This window comes from Lycium barbarum, chromosome 11, assembly GCF_019175385.1.
Source record: "Lycium barbarum isolate Lr01 chromosome 11, ASM1917538v2, whole genome shotgun sequence".
Lineage (NCBI taxonomy): Eukaryota > Viridiplantae > Streptophyta > Magnoliopsida > Solanales > Solanaceae > Lycium > Lycium barbarum.
The window spans coordinates 12,148,161-12,166,859 of NC_083347.1; the positions used below are offsets into that span (position 1 = coordinate 12,148,161).

Here is an 18,699-nt window from a genome sequence, read left to right on the forward strand (position 1 = left end):
CATTGAACAGTTTTGGTCCTTTAAGTTTAAGAAAAGTTAACACCATCAAATATTTTACAATTTATGTTCGGTAGCTTTGAAGAAAATAGTGAGAGATTTTTTTTAATCATAAACACTAGAAATCTTTTCATAACCTAAAATATGCAACACAAAAATCATATTACACACTAAAAAAAATATAAAAATAGCAGAAATTACATCTCAAAAGCATTAGACTCTAGTAATAAATTAAATATAGGAAAATTCACTATCGTTCGAAACTCGAACTTATTTATGAGTCGAACTAGAAATAAATTAAATATAGGAGAATTAACATCATTTGAGCAAAATTCGGGTATGTCACAAAATATGCGTCGAAACGTGCCCCTCAGTTTCATTATTGCAAATAGTGTCCTCACAGTTCAACTTAAACATTTGTTCAAATGAATCAATTAGGTAATCACTTAATTTCACTTAGATTCCATATTTTACATGTGCAATGATGCATTCTTAGACTAGCAAATGGTGCATGAACCATTTAGGTGCACTCACTTAGTGTCACTTAAATTCCTCATCTGACAATGTTGCCGGTAATTAATGCACTGTAATGTTAGTTCTTAATGTAAATAACAATACCCTATTCAACTGTTTTATTTTCTTCTTTACCCCAACTTACATATTAGTAACACAAGAACACCACTGAAAAATTGCCAAATGAAAGAATCATAAGTCTATAAAGCATGAAGTATATTTAGATCTTGTCCTAAGTACATGAGAACAGAGAATATTGACATTCCTGTGAATAATTTAAAAAGTTGGAATATATCCTACATGGCTTGACCAACATTTTTAAAGTACAATTTTATTAGTGGACGGAAAATCAAAAATATTCGGGGTATATTTGAGAGAAGCCAGAAGAAAACTATACATGATACGAGTAAATTATCTATTCTGCATTTCAAATTTCGAAGTTTTATAAATTTTATCCCGAGACTTCATTTTATGCTCCAAATCTATCTCCGAATTAGTGAACAACTATATGATTCATCTCCATAGAGATTTTGTTTATATTTTATTATTATTATAAGAGATGAATTTTAAAAATTCGTTTACAAGAATATCAAAAAATTTATCATGATTAATATTTGCGCGGTACTAATACTAGTCAAAGTAAATAAGAATGGAGAATAATGGCATTCCTGTGATTTCCACCTCAACCGAGGACAATAATTTCAAGTAGTCAAAGAAGGGTCGGTTTACCAATAACGATAGATAACTCCGACCCATACCGGAGCCCCGGGTTTCCCAAAAGGCTCCGAAAACAATTTGTACGCAAACGCAATCCATCTTCTTGTTCATTCTAATAACAAAAATCTCTCTGTAATTTAATTAATCTCTCATTTTCTCAAGGTATGATAGCATCATTTTATGCTTAAAACTTGGCAGTCACTGGTTTGTGTACGTGTGTATATTATTATTATTATTATTGTTTTGCTTTTTTCATGTTCAATTTTGTGCGTTTTGAAGTTTCATTATAACTCTCGTTAGTACGATTTTTCATTTCAATTGTTGATCGTATATTTGTATAACTCTTTTACAATTGAATAACGCATCTACTGAAACACATCGATTTCGCTTGGAGTATACTTATTTCAATCCTCTTCATTTCAAGCTTGCTTTTTTTTATTGTTATGTATAATTTATAAACTTGAGTTTTCAATTTTTGATAAATTGCTTTGTTTATGTGTCTTCATGTGCAATTTGTGCGTTTTGCAATTTCATTGTAACTCTCTTTAGTACTATTTTCCATGTTAATTGTTTATCTTATAGTTGTATAAGTCTTTTTTTCCAATTGAATTATGCATCTACTGAAAACACATCGATTTCGCTTCAAATATGTACTTCCTTCAGTTCTCTCCATTTCGATCTTGCTTCTATTTTGATTTAATTTATAAACTTGAGTTTTCAATTCTTGATATTAAATTGCATATCTAGATTTGTTGCTGGTGCCTGGTGAAGAGCACAATAGCTGGAGTCTAAGTTGATAATTTTAATCTGAGGCCTTAAATATATACACATACACAAAAATTTAGTGTTGCTTTAATAGACTCACCCTTGAGCTAGCCCTGCTTTTAATTGGAAATGAATTGTAGCGTATAAGGGAGTTATTTTTGGATGTTGTAAATATTCCGCTCGGATTTAGGGCTCTAGAGATGGAATTTGGAAATGAAAATGTGATTTTGAATAGCAGTTTTTTTCCAAATCCTACTGATTATCTTCATGAATATATATGGATTAGAAATGTTTGAGTTTAATGGTGATTTCTTCTATTCGTTAGGTGACATTGATAATAGAAAGTAAAACTGGATCAGTTAAGGACCACATGGATGCGTGATCGCCGCTTTGGTTTGAATCATAAAGTCCAGTTTGTGCCCAATCGTTTTCTCGAAGGATCTTCTGCTTGAAAAGCTGTTCTTGAAGGGTCTTCGAGAAATAGAGGACCCTTCAAGCAGAATTTTTGGTTTAGTTCGAAGCCGTTAGCCACAGTGAGATAAGTTTTGTCGTATAGGCGGTGGGTATAATTGTTCTCGATTTGCTGAACATGCCAGCTGTACAAAAGCTTTATAACGCTTGTAAAGCATCACTTTCACCTAACGGACCGGTTTCAGAAGATGCTCTCGACAAAGTCCGTTCCCTATTGGGTATGTGTTTATGTTGATTAATTAGTTAAACACCTTGTGGTTTAAATGGTTATTTAATTTGTCTTCTATTTTATCTACTCAAGTTACTTCTAGATGTAATAAAAAATAGTTTTCTGGAAGATCATGTGGTAAAATTTTATCTCTCTTTTTATGTTCAATGAGAATCTCCTTAACCTATTTGAGTGACTATCTTTTTGGCCATTTCAAGATAGAAAGCTATAGCTTCTCTTGAATCTAACTTAGGTTTGATAGATGCAACAGTTTTATGTTAATAAGGCCTTAGAAATACTAGATTGTAAACTTAGGCATGAGATTATGTAATACGTTGGAGTTTTAATGGGCTTATATATATCTCATGTTCAATAAACTGATATCATCTTTTGAAATTGACGACAATTTGTTTAGGAGATCTAATTATCTGAAAACCAATTGTGCTTGGTGTATATGTCGTCGGTCCGTGTTGTGAAGTTAATAACTTTAATGTGCCTCTCTGATACATTAGACAAAAAATCCACCATTCAACCGCCCTTTCTCAAGATTTCTTTGTTAATCTTTTTGTGTGATAATGTAACTCTTTTTCATTGTCAATCGAGTTTCTAGATTTCAGGCTCTTACGTGCTATAATCTAGTTTACCATTCAGGATGGACATGGTATATCAATCCGTACCTCCTTAACTCCATACTAACATTTAAAACTACACTTTTCGTCTTTGATAACTTTGATTTACAAGCTCCGGACCTCACCTTACAATTCCTAGGCTCTCTGCCAGCTAATAAATGTAGTTTTAGTTGGAATAGTAGGCCTCTTGAGGATCTTCAAGTATATTGTTTCGGCAATATGAATGCAGTAGCATCTTTAATACATCCAAATTATGCAAGCATTACTCCAGTTTTTCACACTCATGCTAGTAGATTGGGAGGGTAGGGAAATAGCGCTTGTATTTCATGAAACCTATGAGGTGTCAGAATCTTGGATGTATCTAAGATCGGAGGGACTTGAAAGTGGCAAGGAAGGGGATTGGTGCACTTCACTATTAGAGTATCAAAGGTGGCACCAATGGTGTAGTGGTTAATGAAGTGGGTTGAGAGCCATGAGGTCTTAGGTTCAAACTGGTACTTGTTGCTGGTGGGAGGTGGCAGGTATCCCGTGGAATTAGTTGAGGTGCACACAAGCTGGCCCAAACACCATGATTATCAAAATAAATAAATAGAGGTAGGTAAAAAAACCATGTTATATCTTATATGTGCTAAAATTTGGTGCTAAAAATTTGTCAGAGTAGTGTTAAATGCTAGAATGAAGTTGGTCCCTCATTGGTTAATTGTAGGATCGGAATGTATCTTACTCCTACAAATAGTTGTGTTTTGTATTATACTATCACCAAGTCTTCAATACTCTCTCTTTTATTTCTTCACAATCTAGACCAAGGGAATGGCTATTAATTTTATGTATACGTGATGGTAAAGTTTTAGCGACTTTCAATATGTTTTGATGGATTTTTGTGCAGTAACCACATTCTATCCTTCTCCTTTGCCATTGGTGGATTGAGACTAATAGAGGGTCTTAATATTATCTCTAAAATGTAAAGAAGCTTGAAGAATGAGTGTCTAACCATTGAATCACACTGTTTGTTTTCTTTGTTAAGCAATGAATAAGATTGCTCATAGCTTATCGAGCTATCGGCAAGGTCAAGTGGAGAACATTTATCTAAACACCCTTTGAGGACGATATGCTTTTTTTGTGATGGCCCAATTGGATAATATATGTAGGATGGCGTCAGAGAGAGAAATCAATGCGGCAGGTCTTCAGTGAGTAAATCTTGGAATCACTAGATTACTTCACGACAGCTACCAAAAGATGTGAAATTTTATGTGATCAATCTATTTTTCACACATTTATCACATTTTGCAAAATACTATAATATTTAAAGCTGACAGCAATTCCATGCAGCTCTTTGGAGACTGGATGGTAGTTAATTTTTTCTTCTTTTATTTCTTCCGTAGTGGTGGTAGTTGGGGACAGATCTAGACTGGTTTTTACGTGAAGGTAAAAGGTTGAGGTTTGTATTATTTAATCTGTAACAGGAATTGAGAATTTAGCTTACATTATAATTTACAGCAGTGAAGTGGAAAACTTTGGAAAACGTGAGATTGAGACCTCTACTCTGTTTTAAGGGTGCTAAACATGGTGTAGATTTATCCCATATCCAGTCTCAATCTCAGATAGGTAACTGAAGCAGTCAATATGGTTTTGCAAGCAGTCTTTATTTAACGTTTGGCTTGTTCAGTGTTTGATCGTGGAGGTGGGTTTGGCAGTAATTGGGTTTGAAGTGGAGCTTTTCTCATGGATCGCATTGCACTATTATAATCATATTTTTGTGTTTCTCATTTTTTCTTAAAAGATATTGCATAGAACTGCAAAATTCAAGATTTAAGATGATTTTGGTTTTATTCCTTAGTCTCTAAACTCTCATTTACAGTAAGTTTATTTGGGCCATGAGTTGAACTGTCAATTCTGTGATAATTGGCCTTCCCCTGAGATTTCAGGCTCATTTTGGCATATGCTTCCATTGATGACTTATATTACTGACTATTCGGCTATTCGTTTGGGCTACAGATAAAATCAAGCCCTCTGATGTCGGTCTTGAGCAAGAAGCACAACTTGTACGGAGTTGGAATGGTACTCTGCTCGAGCACAATGGGGGACCCCGGTCACCGCCAGCAATCAAATACCTGCACTTACATGAATGCGACAGTTTCTCTGTAAGTGTTGCATAAGGCTTTTACCCCCTCTTTTTTTTTGGGGGGGGGGGGGGGGGGGGGGATGGTGTGGTGGTCGTAGAGGAGTGCTGGTATTTGGATAATATGGATGATCAACGTCAATTTGTAGGGTTCCAGAAGTAGAGGAATGAAAGCGGCATGATTGAATTTGTTATCTTGTTTGGTGTTTTCACAGATGGGGATATTTTGCATGCCACCTTCCTCTATCATACCTCTACACAATCACCCTGGGATGACTGTTTTAAGTAAGCTGGTATATGGTTCCTTTCACGTGAAAGCCTATGATTGGATCAATATTCCAGGTCCTTCGATTCCATCGGAAGGTGCGTACTATCTTAATTAGATGTCTAGGATGTACTTGGTGAATGTGTAATAGCATTTCATTGAAGCACATAGGGTTTTTTGATTAGATGCTTTTGATGTGCCATTAATTTTGAGGCCTTGCATGTGCTTGTTTTTTGCTATGTTTTTTTTAATTGGGTGGCAGGTCCTTTCTCATCTCTGGTCCTGTTGGCATGGTTTGTCAAGCCTTTACTTTTTATCCATAGATATCTTTTTTAGTTTGAATATGATAACTCAGAATCATGTATTATTTGTTTCATATGATAATGGCTATTTTTGCCTTATGAACTCCTCTCTTAAGAATTCAACCATAAAGACTTGCTGACTGAGAGCTATACTAAGTTTGAGGGTTTAATTGTATTATCTGCAGAATTCGTGCTTGCTTGTACTAATAATCACTTGGTTGAGTTGAGTAGACTTGCAAAGTCAAGGGTTCAATTCACATCTTGTGCAGAATTTTGTATCCCATGCTTCAACTGGAACACAAAATGTGAGAACTATGTGCACGTAATTATATTACTTGTGGATAGTTGACTGCAACTGGTGACCAAAGATTATGAACGGAGAGATACTATATATTAATTGTAGATGGTTGGCTGCGGTGACCAAAGATTTATGACCTGAGAGATACTAGCAATTATTTTAAGTCAATTGGAAGAGTCACTTTTACGAGTTTATTTTCTTTTTCTTTATTAATAGTTTATCTGGGGTATTATTGTCTGGGATTAATGTTCGTTATAAAGGATTCTACTGCTACTTCTTCTCGACCCACTTCAATTCATATACAGTTACATGTATACATTGCATACACACACATCGATGTTTGCTATCTTCAGTTGCTCGCTCCTAATGTTGCTCAGGTACAAGACCGGCAAAGCTTGTTAAAGACTGTGACATGACTGCTCCGTGTGGGACGACTACTCTGTATCCTACTTTTGGAGGCAACATCCATTGTTTCAAAGCCATAACTCCTTGTGCTATTTTTGACATCCTTTCTCCACCTTACTCCTCTGAGGATGGACGGCATTGCACTTATTTCCGGAGGTCTCCCGTAGGGGATCTACCAGGTAGTTGCATTGTGAGAAATTTTGCACAGATATGACATGAAATTTTATTGTACTGAAAATCTGAAGTATTTTGACATGCTTTTTTTAAAGGTGAGCTCGAGGTGGATGGAGTGACATTCTCAGATGTGACTTGGTTGGAAGAGATTCAGCCTCCTGACGACTTTGTGGTCCGTAGAGGGCAATATAAGGGCCGTGTCATCAAAACTTGAGATGTTCCATTTTTGGTTCTGTCCCAACTTTTATAATGCATTTAGGTGAATCAGTAATGTGTCAACCGGTCTGAGAATAATGATTTTTATTGGTGAGAAAATAGGGGCATTTGATATATAAATATCATTATATACCATACACTAATTTACTGACCTCACCTTAAATTAGTGAATGGTTAAGACAGAGTATAAGCAAGTTCCTCGAAGTTTTGAACGATAAAAAACCAGCTCGCTTAATCTTGTTGTGCCTGTTATTCTGCCTCATGCCCATGTGGGTGGATAATGAGCTGCGATATGGTTTAGATTTTTGTGGAACTAGCACTCGTGGACGGAAATTGAGTCACAGAGAAATTTACGATAATAATTCAAACTATGGAGAAAGCTTTAGAATAATAATCTGTTCTATATTAATCTGTTAATCTCTTCTTTATGTAGCCTTAACGAGTAAGAGATCCCTAGTTTGTCTATCACTTCACTTAAGCTGTCACGTGTCCTCCTTAGGTAGCTAGCATTAACAAGCAAGTGATTCCTAGTTCATCACCTACTGTCACTTGTCCTCCTTAGGCAGCTAGCATTAACAAGCGAGTGAAGTAGCTTAGCTAACTTCTATTTATTGCTTGAAGTGGCTGTCTAACACAACCGTTTAAATTATTGAACTCATTACTTTTTCTTTTTACTCTTTTAAAGAGTAGTCTTGAATACCTTTTGCCAATTGAGGGGTTTGTGGAATGGGAACCGTTTAGTGCTTTGTATATAAGCTAGCTTAGCATGCTCTGCTTGTTAGGTGCAATTTGGTGAAGAGGCCATCGGATGCAGTTTTAACCATTCTCATATAAACAAGGGCGGAAGCTCAAATATGCCATCAAACTATCAGAATAGGTTCATTCATGCCACTTGTTAATAGTTGGGCTCAAAAATGCCACCGCCGTTACCATTTTAGGTTATATATGCCATTACTCACTAGCAGAACTCTACTACTACCAGATTTTGTCACGTGGTATTATCTAAACCCTTCATTTTACGAGTGGCATATATGAGTCATTTAGTAGTTCAGTGACATATTTGAGCCTTTTCCTAATTCCTATATAAAGCTCCATCTTTTTAAATTTTATGTAACAAGCTTATTAGGGAAATTTGTCCCTTATAGTAACATTATTATTTTACATGGAAAAACTATGTTCTCTTATTTAATTGGATTATAAATCTAATCTTATTCTACATCCTTCACAATTTTTACGTACTTTATGGCTCTTTAAAAAGATTTAAAACATAAAATATTTATTTAAGGAAAAAAAGAGACATTTAAAAGAGATTACACTAATGATGTGTAGATGAAAATGAAGAGTTACATATGAGTGAAATTTGGGACGTTAATCATGGTCGGGAGAGCCTCAAATTTGCTCATATGTATTTTTCATACCATCGATCTCATCTCATTAGTGTACTCTCTTTTAAACCCGTCTCTTTTTTTTCTTAACGAATTTTATGTTTTTTTTTACTCTTTCATGTTTTTTTTACTCTTTCTAAAGAGTCATAAAGTACGTGAAAATTGTGAATGATGTACAATAAGATTAGATTCATAATATAACTAAATAAGAGAGTATAGCTTTTCCATGTGAAAATAATAATGTTATTAGTATAAGGGACAAACTTGTCGTTATAAGCTAGTTACATAAAATATGAAAAAAATGGAGCTTTATTTAGAAAAAAGAGTCAAATATGCCACTGAACTATGAAATGGCTCATATACGCCACTCATAAAATGAAGGGTTTAGATAATGTCACGTGGCAAAATCTGAAAGTAGTAGAGTTCTGTATTTAGTAAGTAATGACACATATGACCCAAAATGGAAAAACGATGGCATTTTTGAGCCAACTATTAACGAGTGGCATAAATGAGCCTTTCTGATGGTTCGATGACAAATTTGAGCTTTTTCGCTATAAACAATTTCAATTTTATTGTTAAGAAGGGAGAGCAGCAACCCACACTCGTACACACTAGTATTTTAATGTTGGATTTAATTAAATGGACAATATAGACTCAGTGGTCATGAGTTCATTAGAGCTGCGATTCATGACCATCCCTAGCCAACGGAGTCAGCGTGCATGATACATTAGATCGTCACTGCATATGTCAAAGAAAATTTGATATATATATATATACTTTTTGGTACAGATTCTTATATGTATTCTTTTAGTCCCCTTTATTACTTAGGTTGATTCTGATTTAAGTAGTATCTCTTAAGGATGTTTAAACTTACTCAAACTTAAGTCTGGTGCAGTCCCATATGAACAGATCTCTTTATTTCTTTGCGTTCATATACAGATGTGTAAACAGACAAATTAAACAAGAGGAAGATGGAAAAGAAAAGTAGGATATATTGTAACTCTTTTATAAAATGTAATGAAGATCCAACTACCACTTTTTCATGTGTTATGTAAGCACAATTATATGTGAAAGGTTCTTAATTTGTTTTATGAGGCTATAACGCCTTAGAATAGTGAATATCGTCAACGCCCATATTTATGCAACACAAAATGACAAGACACAAACTGTTCCCTGAAAACGTTAGCAGTTTGGAAGGAGTTTTAAGGTAGTAGTATAAAATAATAATTGTATTGTATGGTCACTTAAAAGATAATTGTATGTATATATAATGTTCTCTTATTTGTCCCCCTTGGCCCCACCCCCTTGTGAAATATATTAATAATGTAAAATGCTGATGTATATATGATGTTCTCTTATTTGTCCCTCTCCACCCCACCCCCTTGTGTGCATGCATGATGCATATATAAGAATTGTCATGTAATTTTTTTGAGCATCTCCCGTGAGGTTAGTGTGTCCTTTCGCCAAACCTACCACTGAAATTTGAGATATATAATTCCTGTGTAAAAAGAGGAGTTCGGCGCTGAAATGGCACAAAATTGGACCAAAATTTTCAAAAGGGGTTGTGGAATTTGTGATAGACCAAAAAGGGTTAATCGTGCACTGCTACACGATTTACCCCTAATTCATTAACGCCCTGCCTTCCTTCCGTTAACTTAAAAAAAAAAATGTTAAAGCGCAAATCGTGGACCAGTACACAATTTGCCATAATTATTTTTGCTAATCGTGCACATGCACACGATTTGCAAAATTAATTTTGGCAAATCATATCCATGTACACGATTTGCATACTGGTGTATATCATGTGAAACTTTATATTCACTTTTATCCTGTTGAAGAAATATATGGTGATGGTAAGAAGAATATGAAATACATTTGAGGTTAAATGATGGTTTGAGGTTGAGAATTCTACAGATGTTGTGTCAAAGGAGTTTAAAATTCCTCAAAATGCTTATAGGGCTGTATTGGAAATTTATGTTTCATTTCATGAGAATGATGAGTTTTGGTATAGTAATCCACCGACTGATTATATTGTTTTCATGAAATGATGATTCCCTAGCAAGTCATAAGTTGTTCTTACACTCGATTTGCAAAATATATTAAGGTAAAACGTGTACATGGACACGATTTGCCAAAATTAATTTTGCAAATCGTGTCCAGGCACACGATTTGCAAAATTAATTTTGGCAAATCTTGTACTGGTCCACGATTTGCCCTTTAATTTTTTTTTTAAAGTTAACAGACGGAAAACAGGCGTTAATGAATTGGGGGTAAATCGTGTAGTAGTGCACGATTAACCCCTTTTGGTCTATCACAAATTTCACAACCTCTTTTGGAAATTTTGGTCCAATTTTGTGCCATTTCGACGCCGGACTCATAAAAAGAGTATTAATCGGGATTCCGGAAAAGAAAAGCCTTATAAAGTAAATATTTGTACAAGCACTTGAAGTTAAAATCCCCATACTGTAATATCCAAGCACCCTTTTCTGATCGTAACTCGTAATTTTGTGTTATAGTTTTATTTTACCGAGATGCAACGTTTATTGAATTTTAGCAATAATAAAATTTTAGCAACAATATCACAGAATTCTACAACACTATCTTGGAGTTTCACTTGTAAAAGTTCGATATATTCCAGGATATTGCATTGGAGTTAAAATCCAGGACACTATCCTATGATTCGAACTTGAAATGAAGAAGAAAAAGAAGAAGCAGCTGGTGCATCGTCAAGTTATATCTCAGCGGACGGCCCTAAAATTTCAAAATCTCTCGAGATTTTTAAACACTAAAGGTTGGTAATAATTTCAAAGAATTAGTTGGAGCAATTCAAGTAATTACATGAAGTTGAGGAAAATGACTTCCAGCAAAAGCGATGAGAGATATTACCTTTTTTCTTCTGATGGGAGATTAACTTTTTAGTAGCCAATAATTTAGGAAAACCTATTCTAAAATATTATCTCCGACATGAAACACATTCCTGGAAATTAGTCGGTTTCAAGAAATCTATTAGAATCTGTCCCTTAACATTTTTCCATATTACAAGTGAGAGAATAATATTGATCATTAATTTTGGACCATCTTCGAACCTCATCTGCGAAGTTCGATAGTTTGTGCAAAGGAAAAAAGAACTTAATTTTGCGTTTTCGACATTTGCTTCTTCCTTTTAATTTACTTTAATACAGTTCACACGGGTTACTCAATTGACGATTTAAGTTGGTTTTTGTATATTTTAATACTAATTACCCTTTTCTTGATTAAAAGCAAGAACAACTTTGGTTAGCTAACAAACTTGCTCAAGAAGTAGATTTTTGAAATAAGACATTCCAATCATTCTCTAGGCCACTCCAAATTATACACGGGGATTTTTGTATATTCCTAGAGAAAAAATAAAATAAAACTAAAACTATGTTAAGACGTGTGGAACTGAACATAAGCTGGCTTTCCATTTCTACCATTGAATTTACTTAAAATGTTCAACAATTTGGGTAAAGAATTTTTGTCATGTTTTCTCCAGAGGTAGATTGACATAGAACATTCCAATAATAATTATTATAGTCCTCTCCGAAATAAACAACATACTGCTAAGAATTTGTGAATTCCTAGGGAAAATGTTTGGTGAATGTGCAAAGACGAGGGCAACTGAACATAATTAGCCAGCCAGCTTTCCATTTCTAACGCTGAAGTTAAAATGTTCAACTATTCTGGTAAAAATTGTGTCATCAACATGACACGAAAACTAAATCAAAGCTTATAGCTAACCTATATTTTGTACGGAGAGATAACCTAATTATTAATTCCATAATTATAACTGCGAAAGTTGTTCTTTTTTTCTTAATTGACGATGGTCGAGCTAGTACTGCCAGGGACCTATCCTGGCAACAGGTTTTATGAGCTTTAATTTGATAAAATGAGCACCAATTATACAATATTGCATAAAAATGGCAAGTGACTTGATATTCACAATATTGTAATTAATTGCATCAACATTTTACACAATCAGGTCATCCAATAAATATCTACAACCAACAATTTTAAAATGTGGGATTTATAATCTTGAAGAAAAAAAAAAACAAATTACTTAAATTGGTGTATGTGGCACCGAAGAGGGTGGCAAATCATTCGGAATTTGTTCTTACATAATTGTTATCCCATGCATGGTCCATTCTAGGTTTATTTTCCCTATCAATAAAGCGTGCTTTTCATAATAACAAAGACTAAGGTTATGAAAATTTTATTCCCTTGTATCTTTGTGTATATAAGCACGAGGGGCAAAAAACCCTGAGCAGTGAGCACCCACTGTATATTTATAGGTCAGTGAGGAAAATGTGAAACAACGTGTGAAAGCATTGAATGGCACACGATTCCAATAAGTCAAAGGGTTTGGTCGTATCTGTATTTGCATGATAATAATTCCATCAATAATTCCTAAATAATTGAAGTTTACGTAGTGAAACAAGTTCGTGAACAACTTAAAGGGGCTACTTATGTATTTCGCCTTTCTCGTATAGTTTTGTCTGTATTTATATGATGCAATTATTATTTGGAGATGAGTAAATGAGTTTTTTTTAATACGATTTTCTACATGTCTTTTAAATATTTTAAATTGTTTATTTTTTATGTACTTTCCAAATATCTATATATTGAAATTTTATTTCACAAAAATTGAAGATTTTGTGTCCGAATTTACCTTAAAATTAAATAGTTTGATCTTCGTACTCCGAATTGTGCAGGACGGGGCCGTGTAATATGATCGATCTGATAGACGATGGATATAAAACCACGTTATGATATTGCACAAATTCCACAAAGAACAGCTCAAAGAAGAAATGTGGTAATTACCTTGTTTTTTCTCTTAACAACTCATACGATACACCTGTCGTATTCTCACATACCCAAAAAGAAAGTATAAATATTACACTGTAAGTGCATCAGCAATCATTGCAGTAACATGCAAGACTCTTGTGCATCATTAGGAAAGTCCCCTCTCTTCGATTTGAATGAGGTCGCTACCAATATTACTATTGAAGAACATGAAGATAAAGTATCTACCACTTGTAGTGGTAGTTATGGAAATGAGTTGTCAATGGAAAGAGCTAAAATCGCCCCAGTGAACGAGCAAAAAACCAGGAGATTTAGGCGATATGTTCGATCGAAAGCTCCTCCGCTTCGCTGGACTCCTGATCTCCATCTTGCCTTCGTAAATGCTGTGGAAACACTAGGAGGCCAAGAGAGTAAGTCTTTAAGTTTCTGGTACTAAGGAATTTAACTTATTCACACTGTATTTTACAATTTCTTTACAGTATTCATAACTTGTTGTAGCAGATAACCTGTCTTATTTTCCGGATTAATAATTTCAATGTTTTTGGCTGGACAGTTACTTATAGTTATCTTTTAGGTAGCCTGATAGTATTCAAATTCTTTTGTATTATTAGTACATATAGAAGTTAAACTCAATCTACAATCTTAACATAACGTAATTGTTGATTCTTGGATCCTTGCATACATGCTGAAGTTTGAGGAGGAATTTAAAATTTCCAACTTTTTCTCTTTGGTGTTATTAGGAGCTACTCCTAAGCTGGTTCTTGAGCTGATGAATGTAAGAGGACTTCAAATTACTCATGTAAAGAGTCACTTGCAGGTAACAAATAATTGAATGCATATGTTTATCAGAGGCTTCTTTTCTTCTTTATATCTTTTCCGCATGGCTTCAGCTTGATCAGTTCCAATCGTTCATTTTCTCTTCCAGATGTATAGGAATAAGTTTCAAGACTCAGCTAGCGGTAAGCTGAAGAAAAAATGATTTTTTTCTAAGCTTTTAATTATACAAAAATAAATTTTCCAGTTCTGCTGCTGGAAATTTGAAAACAATTTGCTCTATGCTTTATACAGTTTTATCTTCCTCAAGTGGATGTATAAATAGGAAACCTCATATTATGGAAATGTACCGAAGGGTCAAAGGTTCCTGGTACTTGAGAAGGGATCATGGAAACCATTTGTCATCTCTCCTTCAAGAACCACTAGATCCAAGGTAAAGCTACTGAATATGTCACAATACCCTGAGCTGAAACAGGAATGTGGATGCCAATATTTTTGCGCTGTTCAATCAGAAACAAGTACACTAATTCTTACCTTTCAGTTATGCAATGGTAAGGTCTACTGCTTCACAAGGGAAAAATGATACAGGATTGGTACTAGCAGGATATAAGCAACTAAAGCGTAGTCGATTTGTTGAAAACAAGAAGAGGTCTTCTCATGAAACCTGCAGTGAACTATTTCTTCAGCAAGGTTTTGTTACTTTAACAGCCAGTTCCGCATACAAATCTTTTGAACCAAACTATGAACCCCTTGGGCTAAATGTAATGCTCTTTTTCATATCCTGCTTTGATTTCCTCTCTATATGAGAAGTTTTTCACTGACTTTGAATTTTAACATTTCTTGATGCAGCTTCATGAAGCATGTAAATTACAAGAAACTCCAAAGCACGACGGATTATCAAAATTACAGTTAAGCTTGAGCCATGGTTGTGATCAGACTGGTGTCAAACAGAGTAGTCTACAGAGCTCAAAAGATGTTAATACCATACTTTCTCTTTCTTTCTCTTGATATAACTAAACAAACAGAATACTATGGCAAATTCAGGAAAACACAAGACGAGTACTTGGGATCTCACTATGCAATTCAAATATTGTGCATTGGAATGAGATCTTGCAAGTACTAGACTTGTAGGCCTCATACACAGAAGGATATTCATGATATTAGAAACGATTTATGTTCATTAATTCTATGAGCAAAGAAGTATAGCTGAAAAAGAAGTGATTACCTTCCTTAAACAATTCCTGCTATTACTAGTGGTAGTAATTTTCTTCCTTATAAGAAGTTCCGCTACTCCGAATCCCTATAAAAATGAGAGATGGTGCAACATCGAGTTTTATTAGTGTCAAAAATTATTCAACTTGACTTTGTTGCTATATAGAACTGATCTTACCTCATTAATGCTGTTCAATTTCCTGTCACGAATGTAAAAAAATTGTGGCAGAACAACTGCTTCAACTCTTTAAAACAGGGGGTCTTTCCTGCAACTATAGTAAAATTCCGGAACTAATTAAAATTAATCCAGGTTGCTGAACGCCTGAACCCTTTTTTGCACACAATATGCAAGTGAGATTCTATTTGTTTTTTAATATGTTTCCAAGTGATTAATAAGGGCGTAAACTTTTTGTACGTAGCGTGCCTTTCTTTTTTTTTTGAACATTTCTAGTCGTTTTGACAGACGGTGATGGAATTTTTAGAATCGATGTTCCTTTTAGAAGCGCAAAATCAAAGCATAGTATTGAACAAGTAGATGCAATTGTTGAGTAAGCATGTTGTGATAGGGTTTAAAATGAACAAAATTAGCTGACATAAGAAAGAAAATAAAAAGGTAACATAACAAAGCACTTCAGCCTATAATATATAGTCATTCATAAGTCATAGCAGAGTAAGATTACAAGTTTACAATCACTCAGCAACCACCACCGCCACAGCCACTGCCACCACAGCCGCCACCGCCACAGCTGCCACCTCCACCACTGCCACCACAGCAAGCACCACCGCCACTGCCAGCACCAGAATACATGATCATGCTACCAGCACCACCAATATTAGAAGCACAAGTACCAACGGACTTAGGCTTGTTTTTCTTTTTCTTCATAGATACTGTGTCTTTTTCAGGATGATCAGTACATGCAAATACAACTACTGACACCACCAAAACGGAGAAAATGATAACACAAGGCAAAAACAGGCCTTCAGAGTAGCTAATCATAGCACCAGCTTTACTAGAACTGTCATCAACAGCCAAAGAAGAAACCAAGAACCTAGCCATTATATTCTTAATTACTCTGTTCTGTAGAACATTGAACGCAATTATATATCGAGGACTTATTCCGTACAATAATTGTAACTGTTGGTTAGGATCATGTCACATAATTTTTTCTAGTTTTCGACAGAAAGGACGGTTGTTTATTGATCATCAAACTCTTCACTATTTAAAGTAATAATTTCCCTCGTTAGAAAGAAGAAACCAAAAAAGCTAGCAGTTCTTAACATGAAAGCATTTACAGTGGACTGATTTCTTACCTAAAATACAATATTTACAACTATTTGTTACGATAATCCATGTTTACATAGTTTTAGTAGTTTTTCTAACTTTTGCGAGAAAGACAATTGTTTGTTTGTCAACCTCCCTTCACAATTAAAAGTAATAATGTAATTTCCCTCGTTAATGGAAATGTTTTCCAATATATAACAAGTAGTCACGTTACGTCTTACAAGATCCTCGTACTTTTGTGGAAATCTTTGACCATTCATTCTAAAAGAATCAGTCATATTGAACAAAGTAGATTTTCAGAGCCCCGCACTTTTCTAACCCAAAAAAAAAAAAAATTGGAACCAAACTAATCTATTTAAAAAAAAAAAATCAAACTAGGCTTACAGTTTGGTCCTTTCACGCACAGATTATGTGCGTGAAAGGGGTATTTTTTTCCCTTTTTTAAGCTATCAAAAATCACGTTTTTTTTCATACTTTGGGCAAAAATTAGTTATTTTTCAAAACCCCGAAATATCAATATTTTATATAGAACTTAATATATTTTTTTGCATACAATAACTTCGGCTCATTACATCAAGTATACTTAAACATTTGGATCATCGTTTTAGAGGTTATAGAGTGCCCCGAAGTAAGTTTTGTTTGCTTGGAAACTTGTCATCTTTGGAAATCAAACTCAAAATTGAGCTTTTTTCAGTACTTTAACCGAAGATTAGTCACGTTTTAAAATACTGGAATATAAATATTTTATATAGAACTTCATATTTTTTTAGCGTAAAATAATGTCGGCTCATTACATCAAGTATACATATATGTTTGGATCGTCGTTTTAGGTGTTGTAAAGTGCCTCGAAGTAAGTTTGAAAACTTGTTATCTTTAAGTTTTTTTTCATACTTTGACCGAAGATTAGTCACGTTTCAAAACATTGAAATATAAATATTTTATATAGAACTTAATATTTTTTTTAGCGTACAATAATATCGGCTCAGTACATCAAGTATACATATGCCTCTTCACTCACGTAAATAAAAAATAAGGACCGGAGCATAGGTGGAAAACTAGTTGAAACTTTAAATGGTCATAACTTTGCGCTCGGATGTCCGATTTACACGATTTTTTTTTATTCAGGGTATTTTTTTGAGATCTACACTGACAAACGCCGCATGACGGTTTGGCCGAGCAGATTTTTCAAAAAACGTCCGTTATCCCATTCAATTTGAATTTTCCCCCAAATTTGTGCAAAAATTTCATTCTTCTTTAGTTAAAATCTAATGATAAAAAATCTATTTGGAGATGCTAATCCCGTGGTAATGATGTTTTGAATGTCAATTTCGAGGTTCGAAATTCAATTTATGAAAACGAGTTAGATAGTATCAGTGAACATTATAAAAATTAAAAAGTGTCTACTTTGTTGCTTTCACCAATTTGGCTTGGTGGTTTAGCCTCTCTTTTTTACTCACTTCTTTTTTATGCCAACAACATGGGATCAAACATTGGTGGGAACATTGAATGAGATATATTATACCTTGGTTGAACCTCTCGTATTGGATGAATTATTTTTTAATATAATATTTTTATTTCAAAACACTTAAATCAAAATCCTATAAAATATGACACTTAGATCTAAAGATGATAAGTTTCCAAGCAAACAAAACTTACTTCGGGGCACTCTACAACCCTTAAAACGACGATCCAAACGTTTAGGTATACTTAATGTAATGAGCCGACGTTATTGTACACAAAAAAAATATATTAAGTTCTATATAAAATATTGATATTTCGGGGTTTTAAAACATAACTAATCTTTGCCCAAAGTATGAAAACAAACGTGATTTTTGATAGTTTAAAAAAAGAAAAAGAAAATAAAATACCCCTTTTAAATGGGTGAAGCCTAGTTTGGTTTTTTTTTTTAAATGGGTTAGTTTGGTTCCAAATTTAATTTTATTGGGTTAGAAAAGTGCGGGGGCTCAGATTTTCAGGGATTGAAGAAGAGAAAGTGTTAAGAAGTGGACGAATTTCGTAGAGCTTTCTCTGAGAATTGGATTCATTATTCTGGACCATTTTTGTTGTGATGACTGACCATTTCAGCTTAATAAATTGGAAGGTCACAGTTGTTCCCAATAGTTTTTTTTTTTTTTTTTTTTTTTTC

At 34.2% G+C, this 18,699-nt stretch overlaps 3 protein-coding genes across 5 annotated transcripts; 2 read left to right on the plus strand and 1 right to left on the minus strand.

Moving 5' to 3' along the window:
* The first annotated feature begins 1,189 nt into the window (after positions 1-1,189).
* Positions 1,190-7,233, plus strand: LOC132617648 (plant cysteine oxidase 4-like). Of its 3 annotated transcripts, none has more exons than XM_060332698.1 (6): positions 1,190-1,307; positions 2,318-2,681; positions 5,296-5,441; positions 5,635-5,782; positions 6,662-6,868; positions 6,959-7,233. In XM_060332698.1, exons 2-6 carry the CDS (start codon positions 2,582-2,584, stop codon positions 7,075-7,077), a joined length of 720 nt encoding a protein of 239 aa, XP_060188681.1. In that variant the 5' UTR covers positions 1,190-1,307; positions 2,318-2,581; the 3' UTR covers positions 7,078-7,233. The 3 variants fall into 3 exon arrangements, with proteins under 3 accessions (XP_060188681.1, XP_060188679.1, XP_060188680.1); XM_060332696.1 differs by having other exon boundaries at positions 1,232-1,389; XM_060332697.1 differs by lacking the exon at positions 1,190-1,307 and adding an exon at positions 1,419-1,437.
* A 6,122-nt stretch (positions 7,234-13,355) lies between these two features.
* On the plus strand, positions 13,356-15,374 carry LOC132618134 (probable transcription factor KAN2). The gene is made up of 6 exons (XM_060333204.1): positions 13,356-13,695; positions 14,026-14,102; positions 14,211-14,244; positions 14,354-14,492; positions 14,601-14,820; positions 14,909-15,374. Exons 1-6 carry the CDS (start codon positions 13,413-13,415, stop codon positions 15,065-15,067), a joined length of 912 nt encoding a protein of 303 aa, XP_060189187.1. The 5' UTR covers positions 13,356-13,412; the 3' UTR covers positions 15,068-15,374.
* Positions 15,375-15,965: 591 nt separating this feature from the next.
* Positions 15,966-16,328, minus strand: LOC132619435 (uncharacterized). The gene has a single exon (XM_060334342.1). The coding sequence runs from the start codon at positions 16,326-16,328 to the stop codon at positions 15,966-15,968; it is 363 nt and encodes a 120-aa protein (XP_060190325.1).
* Between the last annotated feature and the right edge of the window lie 2,371 nt (positions 16,329-18,699).

Excerpts from the sequence above, each read along its gene's own strand:
- LOC132617648 (XM_060332698.1), top strand. The coding sequence starts at position 2,582 with ATGCCAGCTGTACAAAAGCTTTATAACGCTTGTAAAGCATCACTTTCA. Across the intron at positions 2,682-5,295 it reads CAAAGTCCGTTCCCTATTGG|ATAAAATCAAGCCCTCTGAT; the intron begins GTATGTGTTTAT and ends TTTGGGCTACAG. Across the intron at positions 5,783-6,661 it reads TCCTTCGATTCCATCGGAAG|GTACAAGACCGGCAAAGCTT; the intron begins GTGCGTACTATC and ends AATGTTGCTCAG.
- LOC132618134 (XM_060333204.1), top strand. The coding sequence starts at position 13,413 with ATGCAAGACTCTTGTGCATCATTAGGAAAGTCCCCTCTCTTCGATTTG. Across the intron at positions 14,493-14,600 it reads CAAGAACCACTAGATCCAAG|TTATGCAATGGTAAGGTCTA; the intron begins GTAAAGCTACTG and ends CTTACCTTTCAG. Across the intron at positions 14,821-14,908 it reads ATGAACCCCTTGGGCTAAAT|CTTCATGAAGCATGTAAATT; the intron begins GTAATGCTCTTT and ends TTCTTGATGCAG.
- LOC132619435 (XM_060334342.1), bottom strand. The coding sequence starts at position 16,328 with ATGGCTAGGTTCTTGGTTTCTTCTTTGGCTGTTGATGACAGTTCTAGT.